At 58.5% G+C, this 10,015-nt stretch overlaps 1 protein-coding gene across 1 annotated transcript in view; it reads right to left on the bottom strand.

Moving 5' to 3' along the window:
* The window catches only part of PPP2R3B (protein phosphatase 2 regulatory subunit B''beta), a 51,947-nt gene that overhangs the window by 1,557 nt on the left and 40,375 nt on the right, over positions 1–10,015 (bottom strand). The window contains exons 5-12 of the mRNA XM_008694333.2: positions 9,790–9,864; positions 9,208–9,294; positions 8,110–8,266; positions 6,258–6,306; positions 5,497–5,586; positions 5,074–5,249; positions 2,836–2,954; positions 2,660–2,766 (exon numbers count right to left, since the gene is read on the bottom strand). Of these exons, the coding sequence (XP_008692555.2) occupies positions 2,660–2,766; positions 2,836–2,954; positions 5,074–5,249; positions 5,497–5,586; positions 6,258–6,306; positions 8,110–8,266; positions 9,208–9,294; positions 9,790–9,864 (860 nt within the window). The remainder of the gene's footprint in view (positions 1–2,659; positions 2,767–2,835; positions 2,955–5,073; positions 5,250–5,496; positions 5,587–6,257; positions 6,307–8,109; positions 8,267–9,207; positions 9,295–9,789; positions 9,865–10,015) is intronic.

Below are 10,015 nucleotides of genomic sequence, written 5' to 3'. Positions count from 1 at the left end.
ACACACACGCTTGTGGATTACGAAACTCGCACCCTCGAGGTGCCAACCGTGTCCACACCAGACGAGATTTCGGAAAGTGAATAACTGAATCTCCCGCCTACTGTTTTGTAGGAACAGACAAGCTTACCCTTAGATTTGCCATAATGTCCCCCCCACAGACCCAGCACCAGGCCCACAGGCCTCTTCAGGAAAGCCACAGGCAGATTCCACGACTCCTGCGGAAACGCAAAGGAACATGTGGCCGGGACACTTGTGAAGGACAGCGAAGGCGGAGGGCTCGCCCTCAGGCCGTGACTGCACGCGCACGCTGCGGTGGTGCGTGGACAGACACCTGCACCAGTGCCACGGACCACATCCAGGAGACCTGACACGCACATCACGTCATCGTGAACAAACACGCCCAGCCCCTCGTATGGCTCTGCCCTAGACGGTGCTGCAGAAGCCGGGGAGGAAGCTGGACCCTCACCTCACGCCCCACGGGAAGTCAGGACGGACCGCAGACCCGGATGTGGAATGTGAGGCCCTGGGATGTGCAGACAAGCTCTCTGTGGGTCTGGACGAGGCAGCAGAGTCTGACACGGGGCAATGAAAGCACAGCCTGGATGGCAACGGACGGATACGTGGCGCTTCACACACAGCGTTCCGATAAAAACAGCGGCCACAAGTTCGGAGACAAGTCAACAAACCACAGACCCACAGAGAACTCGTATGGACGAGCTATAAAGAACCCTAACGCCTCAGTGAGAAAGCGGACGATCCAACGTGGAGAACCCGCAAAGACAAGGCACATCCCCTGGGGGTCCACGGAGGCCCGGCGAGGACGGCAGCGCTCACAGCCAGGATGGGACACGCCCAGTGGCGTGCCTGAGACAGGCTGAAACGTAAACAACCCCAAGCGGACCACGTGGGCAAGAACATGGAGCAGGTAGATTGTCACCTGCTGCCGACGCAGACAGGGCGGCCGTGTGGGACGTGGCTGTGCGGGTTCTGGTGAAGGTAAACAGGTGTCCCCATGTGACACACAGCCTCAGGCACTGAGCCCCGAGCAGTGAGAACCCACGTTCACACAGGCCAGCGTGGAAATAGTTCACAGCAGCGCTATTCACTCTGCCCAGACCAGAGGGGAAGCCGCCGAACGTCCGTGGCCTGGTGCGTGGTCACCTAGAGCACAGAACCCTGCTCAGCTGGGACGTGGAGTCCCCGATGTGCCCACCGACAGGCACAGCTCGCCGACACGTCTGAAGGGACGGCAAGGTTCCACTTCCGTGCTGTCCAGCAAAACCACAAATGCCGGCTGAAGACCAGCCAGCATCTGCCAAGACCCTGAGTGCAGAGGGGCTGGGGATGCACGAAGTGCCCCCTGCCGGTTTTGAAACCCTCTTGGGGGTGGGGTCAGGACCCCCGAGCAGGCAGCCCTGTGGCCACCAAACCAAGAGCGCCTGTATGGATGCCCCGTGCCTAAGGGTAGAGGGGGGACTCCCTACCATGGGCTCCATGCCTGCCCTGCAAACCACATGTGGAAACATGCCTGACCCTGTGTGACCCCGACCGGGTGCCGGGTGGCCCGAGGGATGCCGGAGGCGGTGGGGGAAGGGATCTGATGGGAACGGGGAACACACGTGTGACCCAAGCCCATCAGGTGTGTGTGTGGACACCGGACACCTGAGCCCCCCACTCTTGAACACAGGCCTGTTTACACTCCCGAAGGCCCAGGCCCCAGAGGGTGGAATGGGGCTGAGACTGGCCACAGGCCTGGGAGCGGGACACCCCCCCAGTCCTGCACGCGGTCAGCCACAGGGGAGAGGAGCATTGGTGGCAAATGGGCCTCAAGGCCTGTCTCCCCGCATTGGCCTCATGAGCAGATACCAAAGGAGAACAAGATTCCCAGCCGCAGTAACTCTGTCAGGTCCTTGCCCCTGAGCCAGGCCCTCCAGGACCCCAACCCTATGGTGTGTGCACCCTCTGCAGTTGGCGGGAGGGACTGACTGGGCAAGAGATGTCCCAGGGCCCCGGGTGACCCCGATGTGGGGCGGGGAGCACGGAGCATGCGCGCTGGCAGGGGGGTCGTGAGGGCTGGGGACAGGACACGCTGGGCTCTGGGCCACAGGCCTCAAACACCCCTACTGCACGGCCTGCTCTGGGCCCTCTTGGCTGGTGCTCCTGGGTCCCAGCTCTCGGGGGTAGAGCAGCAGCAGCACCTCTGGGACTGTTTCTGGGAAAGGGGACGACGCAGGAGCACCAGGACGGGCGGGGGGCCGGGCCTGCCTGCACTCACACCCGGGGTCGGGCTGTGGCTGCAGACTTGCGGCCTGGCCCGGCTGGCTCTGCAGCACCCCCTGACCCTGGGAAGGGTCCCCTTGGCACTCCTCTGGGGCTGGGCTTGTACACAGGCCGCCGCCGGCCATGTGTGGGTTACATTTAGGATTCAGGACACCCACCACCACCTTCTCTTCCCCAGCAAGTTTCCCTACTCACAGCTGCACACACTCGTCACGCGAATGTCACAAGTGCTCAAAGAAAGCGGGCGAACAGCCCCCACGAGGTACCGTCTCCTGCCCGAGCCCTTTCAGGGTCGGGTGGATGTGGGAAAGGAGGCGCCTGCTGCCCACGTACCACCCGTGTCCCTCCCGGCCATCTCTGCGTCTGTCCCCACACTCACCCGTCCTCCCACGGCTCTCCTGCAGCCTCCTCGGCCACCAGGATGTCGTACTCCTCGGCAGCATACTTCTCCCAGTCGGAGAGCTCAGGGCCTTCGCTCTCACTCTCCTAGATGAAACATATGTGTCACGCGGCGCAGACGCGGCCGGCACCCCACGTACTCCTTGCCACACTCACTCTGAGCAGGGAGACCTGTTCCTTCTGCTCGTGGTCGAGGTATTTCTCGATGTTGAAGAAGGTATCAAAGAACACATTGGCGAGTTTACACTTCTTCAGATCATGGAGGGTGATTTTCCCTGCAGGAGGTGAAATAATGCAGAGACAGTTACTCCGGGGTGAACTTTCACAAATCTGCATTTGACATGCACGCCTGTCACGACGTACCTTGAAAAACATGGCACAATACTGCATTTTCTGACGTAACTGGGCATAAAACACACCCGCACAAGGTGGTCCTCGGTGTGGGCAGGAAGGCTAGGTTGGGGAGAAGCGCGGACCAGAGGCCTGGGGTCCTGTGTGCCTAAGAATGGGTCAGACCTGACAGACGGGGACGTGGAGCGCAGGAACAGACAAACTGTGGCCGCCAGGGGGCGCCCATGCACACATCATGGAGCATGACACAGGGACAGGAGGAAATCCACTGATAGGGAGGAGGGCCTGGACATGGCACCCCAGAGTGACTCACAAACACCATAAGTACCCCAAGAGCAGGATTCCCCAACATGGAAACAATACTAATCGAGGTGTCACAGTTCGGAAAAAGTCCCCCTCTGTCCCTTTGACCCTGGTAGCTGTCCTAGGGTCCCTCCTTGTGCCACTTTTGGCCCCTCCCTGGACACAGTTCTCAGCCAAGGGGTGTCAGGAGGACCCCAGGTGGTACCCTGGGTGGGGAGGGTGAGGGGACAGGCACCCATGGCACCGCCCCACACCAAAAACTTGGGTTCGATGTCCCCGAGGTGAGAAATCAGGCAGCATAGGCAGGGAGACATGGGGTCAGGGATATCCACCTTCCTGACCCTGGTAGGATAGGTATGCTCACCCAACAGAACAGGGCCCTCACCACAGGTGAGGGTTGAGGGGGCCACATGGGACCTGAGGGGGTCAGGGGAAGGTGGACAGCCAGGACACACTGTTGTGTCCACGCTCAACAGTGACCACCACCCGTGAACAAGGTTGCTCACGTCACACATGATGACACCAGCTCACCCAGCCCTTGGTGGGGTCTTGTAACATATGGTTGGTACCAGGCCTCTCCCAGGCCCTGCTCACCCTTGTCACCAACTCAGAGTATGGAGGGCTGTTCCCTGAGTGGGCGTCCCTTCACACAGGTGTCTCTCACACAGGGACCATCACACCTCCCATGGGACATCTCCTTATATGGGGGGTGGGGGGTTCCCCTCACTCAAGGGAAATGTGCCCTTACACAGGGACATCCCATCTCACAGGAAGAACACCCCATCACACGGGGTGTCCCTTACACGGGGCATACCGCAGGGGGACATCTCACATGGGGGAGCATCCCCTCACATGAGCACATCTCACATGGGGTACCCCTCGCATCTCACCGAGGGGACTTTCCCTCATACAGGTGGAGGCGACAATATCATAGGGGGATGTATTCTCAGACTGGGTACCCTCTCACACAGGGGGACATCTCCTCATATGTGGCATCGTATCTCATGGGGGAGGAGAAATCACCTCACATGGTGTGTCCCCTCACACAGGGACATCCCCTCACACGGGGGGGGGCATCACATCTCATGGGGGGGGAGATCACCTCACGTGATGTGTGCCCTCACACGGGGACATCGGTCCACACAAGGGGGGGGGCATCACATCTCACGGGGGTTGGGGGGAAATCACCTCACACAATGTGCCTCTCACACAGGGGGACATCTCCTCACATGATGTGTCCCCCCTTCACACGGGGACATCCCCTCACATGGGGGGGGGTATCACATCTCATGGGGGGAAAATCACCTCGCACGATGTGTCCTCTCACACAGGGGGACATCCCCTCACATGGCGGGGGGGTATCACATCTCATGGGGGGAAAATCACCTCGCACGATGTGTCCTCTCACACAGGGGGACATCCCCTCACATGGCGGGGGGGTATCACATCTCATGGGGGGAAAATCACCTCGCACGATGTGTCCTCTCACACAGGGGGACATCCCCTCACATGGGGGGGTATCACATCTCACGGGGAAGGGGGAGATCACCTCATACGATGCGTCCTCACACAGGGGGACCTCGGTGAGGGGATATCTCCTCACACGACGTGTCCCCTCATGGGGGGACATCACAGTTCCCAGTGAGGAATCATCTCAGACGATGTGTCCCCTCACAGGGGTACATTCCCTCAAAAGGGGGCATCCCCTCACATGTGGTGTCCCATCTCAGGGGGCATTACCTTCACTCTGCGGCTTCACGAGGTCCAGCATCTGGCAGAGGCAGTCCTCGAAGGGCAGGGCCTCGATGGCCATGCTGTCCAGCCTGCGGCACTGCTCCTCATAGAAGTACTCCAGTTCGAACATGGACAGTGCCCCGTCCCCATCCAGGTCCATGCAGCGGAACCAGTACTCGATGCTGCAGTCACAGCAGGTCAGTGCGAGCCTCGGTTAGCCTGGCCATCCAGGATAGACCCCGCTGGGGACCGACCCCACCGGGACTAACTGCACGCACTGCGGACCCCATCCAGGCCAACCCTTGCCCAGTGTGGACCCTGCCTGGGACTGACCTTGCCTGGATGGACCCCTGGTGGTGCCCATACTCAGGGATGACCGCTAGCCTACGGCTTCCAATTGTTGGACCAGGACAGCCACCAAATACGTACCTGGTTGGAGTTTTTTTGTCCTCTTCAGAGATCAAAAACCAGACAAAGTCAGCATAGCTTATTTTTCCTTCCTTCTGGACTTTTCTGCCCCTGGGTTCAGGGTCGAGACCAACAGACAAAACGTGTGTCAGGGAGAAGCGGTGTGAGGTGGGAGGCCCCTGTCCACCTCCCTGCTGGGTGAGTGGAGCCTTGCCTTTGGCCCTGTCCCACACTTGGCTCCTACTCGGGGGAAGGCTTCAGAGGGCGTGCGCCTGCAGAGGTTGCCCTGGGACTGCAGAGGGGGCAGGAGTGGCTTCCGTGGCCTCAGTCACAGCCGCCTTGTGGCCTCTGATGCCCCTACTCCAGGTCCTTATCCGATGCCCAGGGCCTGACGTGACCCACCGACATGGGGCCTGTCCTTCCCCACCCCTTACTAATGACCTCATGTGATAATGGTGTTTGCCCCCCTTTCTTATGATGTCACGTGACAAAGACGTGTGTCCCTTATTTATGATCTTGTGTAACAGAAGTGTGTATATCCCCCAATGACATCACAGGACAAAGCTGTGTCTCCCCTTATAAGCTTGTGTGACAATAGCATATATCCTCCCTTATTTATGACCTTGTGTGACAACAGCATGTGTGTCTTCCTTATGACCCCACATGACAACGGCACTCCCTCTCAACACACGACAAGCTCACATTAGGGAGTGAATGAGACAGAACTGGACTCAGGCACAGGACATTGGCCAAAATCACAAGAAAATGACTGTAAGACATACCTTGTCACCGCCCCTGAGAATATCCTCTCAATCATCTTGGTGGATATAGCTGCAGAAACAGAATTGGGCCGTGAGCCAACTGCACATACCTGAGGTCATGGCCCAACCTCAAATGCTCGGGGCAAGCTGGGCAGGCTCGGGTCGGCCATGCTGGGCCCCAGGCCTGGTGGGGGTGGAACCTGACAAAACTACTCTCCAGCGTGTGCCCCCCAGGGCACTGCCCAGAGCTTTCCTGTCCTGAGGACTGAGCCCAAATCAGAGCCAAAGAGTGGAAAGCTGACCCGGGGGCTCCAAGACAGAAGCAGGCTGTAAAGAGCAGAACACATTTATACTCACACTCTTGCTTTGTGATTAGAACCAAAGGTCTTTAACTAAAACCCGACAAATGAGAAGTGAAAAGCACCGCCTCAGTCAGCTTCGGCGCCTGTCACAAAGCACCACCGGCTGGGCAGCTTAAACAAAACACATTTATCCTCTCCCGGTCCTGGAGGCTGGGAATCTGAGATCCCGGCGGGGCTGAGGCTGGTTCCTCCTGAGACCTTTCCTTGGCGAGCGGTTACCATCTTCTCTCCCTGTGTCCTCACGTGGTCGTCCCTCTGTACACATCTGTGTCCTCTCTTATCCCCTCTTCTTAGAAGGACCCCGGTTCTATGAAATCAGGGCCACCCTATGCATTATTTTACCATAATAACCTCTTTAAAGACCCCACTTCCACTTATGGCCCCATTCTGGAGTCCTGGGGAATGTGGCTCCAATGATTCCTGGTACCTGGACATGGGGCCTTAAATGGAAATATGTCTCTGCAGATGTGAGTAAGGGAAGGATCTGAGATGAGCTCACCCTGGATCAGGGGGCCCTAAATCCAATGACAGGGGTCCTGGTAAGAGACAGAAGAGGAGACACAGAGACACAGAGGAGAAGCCACGTGAGAACAGAGGCAGAGATGGGAGGGACATGGCCACGAGCCCAGGGACGCCTGGAGCCCAGAAACTGGAAGAGGGAGAAGGACCCTCCCCTGGAGCTTCAAGAGGGAGCATGGCCCTGCCCCGCCTGGATCTCAGGGGTCCTGCCCCGCCTGGATCTCAGGGGTCCTGTCCCGCCTGGATCTCAGATTCTGGTCTCCAGAGCTGGGGGAGGAGGTGTTCCTGTTGTGGGAGGGCCCCAGTTTGTGGTCATTTCTTACAACCACCTCAGCAAACTCCTGCATAGCCCTCCTAGGTGGCCATCCATAAGTTCCTTGCCCTTGGATACTCCGAGGATACTTAGCTGTGTTTGAGGCCCCCTCTGTTACAGCAGCCCCAGGGAACTGTGGCGGCTCACTCGGATGCCTACATCCAAAGACTGAAAACAAGGAACCTCAAAGGAACCCTGCCTCCGTGGGCTGCGCAGGAGAGGGTCAGCTCTGACCCCCTCTGCCTGCCTTCTTTTCACAACACCCAGGTCAGGGTCGCATCTGACACTTGGCCTGGCTGCCGCCAGCAACATGGGACAACCCTGCGAGCACCAACGCTCTCACAGCTGCAGCCTCCTTACGTGGGCAGGTCAGCACCCTGCATGCGTGTGTGTTTCTGTCTCCCGTGTGCATCATGACCCATGTGTGTCCCATCTTGTGTGCCCTGTATGTCCCACGTGTCCCGTCCCTCGTGTCCCCGTCTCGTGTGGATGCACGTGTGTATGTCCTGCAAGAGCAGACCACTCCTGGAGACAGTGGGGGAGAAGCGGAGGAAGGCAGTTTTACACAACAGGCCACAGGCCCAGGGGAGGTGGCCATGGCCAGTGGCACTGGACAGAGCAGGTGCCTGAGGGGCCAGCACCGGTAGGTCCCCCTGTCCCACTCGGGCCACATACTAACCGTGGTCATTGTGCCGGGCCAGGTCCTGGGAATCGATGAGAAGGTCGTGGTCCGTGTCCAGCTCCCAGAATTTACAGTAAATGACATAGAAGTGCTCATATGAGAAATACTCTGTCAGCTGATTGATGTCTGCTTCCTCTTCCAACAGCGCCACGTTCTGCCGAAACAAACCCAACAAAGCCACTGCAGTTTCCACGGGAGCTGGGCTTCCTATGAGTGGGACCCCCGAGGCGTCTCATGTTATGAGGGTGGCGGCCCAGAACTGGTCAAGACAGGCCTGGGATTAGGAGCACAGCACCTAGGTCTGGAGCACACTGAGGTCAGGCTTGAGTCTGAGACTCAGCCTGGCTGATGCTGGCAACATGAGGCGGTCCTGCTAGTGTCAACCGCGTCACAGCTTGGGGCCTCCTTACGTGGGCAAATCTGACCCCTCTTCATTAATGCCCACATGTGCACTGAACCTGAGTGAAGAGGATAGCTTGCTCCCTAGTGCCTATGGGTCATTTCTCCTGCATGGATGGTGGATGGTTGATGGGTGGGTAGATGGGTAGAGATGGATGGAGGAGGGTGGAGAATGGAAGGATGGAGAATGGAAGATGAATGGGTGAAGGAAGGAGGAGAATGAACGGAAGAGGGTGGAGGATGGAAGGATGGAGGATGAATGGAGGAGGGTAGAAGACAGAGGATGAAAGATACGGATGGAGGAGGATGGATGATAGATGGAGAAGAGTGGAGAAAAAAAGATGGAGAAGGGAAGGAAGATGGAGAAGAACAGAATATGGAGAATGGATGGAGAAGTTTAGAAGACAGGATGGAGGATGGATGGAGGAGGATGGAGGGTGGAGGATGGATGGATAGAGGGTGGAGGACGGACGGATGGGTGGAGGGTGGAGGACGGATGGGTAGAGGATGATGGAGGATGGATGGATGGATGGATGGATGGATGGATGGAGGGTGGAGGACGGATGGTCCAGGATGGACAATGGAGGATGGACACTGGATTGGTGGATGGAAGATGGAGGATGGCAGACAGGAGGGCAGGTGGACAGGAGGCATGGACGTACGGAGGCCCCGTGTCCCCGTGGGCCGGCCGCCTACCTGTAGGAAGGTGCTCCTGCGGAGCTCTGCACACGTGATCCTCCCTGACCAGGACCTGTTGACGGTGTAGAATATCCTCTGTATGACCTGCAGGAGGAAGGCCGTCAGCAGAGCGCCTGGACACCGGGGGACACAGGACCCCATGTGCGGCCCGAAGCACCCACTCTGTGCATGCCAAACAGTTGGGTTGGGGATGGAAGTGCCTCAGGACCCTGTTGTCCAAATAGCAGGCACGTGCATTCCCCCAACTAAGACGTCCTCCCAGGCTGAGCAGCACCAACCCCCAGGGAGGGAGAGCACACGGATGTCTGGGATGTCCCGTCCCTTGTGCTCAAGTCTGACACGTGGCAACACCCACCAGGCTCTCCACGGGCTCGCTGTGCTTTGTGCCTCAACACGGGACATGTGCCTGTCACGGGCCCTTGCTCGGCCCCATGGAGCAGGCACCGTCCACATCTTATTCGTGGGCGAAAAAATTGGGATTCAGAAGGGCCACAGCCTGAGGCCCTGAATCCTCGTTCACATGTGTGTGGGGCCTGAAACCGGGGTCCCAGGGGCAGCCGGCCATGCCCGAATACTCACGGTGGTGATGTAGCGAGAGTGGAACTCTGACGCCTCCTTCAGGAAGGCTAAGCCCGGGTGTGTGTTCACCACGTCCTGCACACGGAAGACAAGACAGAGTTCGGGGACACACACTGTGCCCGCTGAGCACAGGCACCCGTGTCTGTCGCCAACCCCGGCAACTTCACACGGACAGGGCGGCTGTGCACAGAACACTCCAACCACACAGCTGCATACAAAACACAGC

The sequence above is a fragment of the Ursus maritimus genome, assembly GCF_017311325.1.
Source record: "Ursus maritimus isolate PB19 chromosome X unlocalized genomic scaffold, ASM1731132v1 scaffold_X1, whole genome shotgun sequence".
Lineage (NCBI taxonomy): Eukaryota > Metazoa > Chordata > Mammalia > Carnivora > Ursidae > Ursus > Ursus maritimus.
Note: the sequence above shows the minus strand (reverse complement) of the source record. Positions and strands in the feature narration are given on the sequence as shown.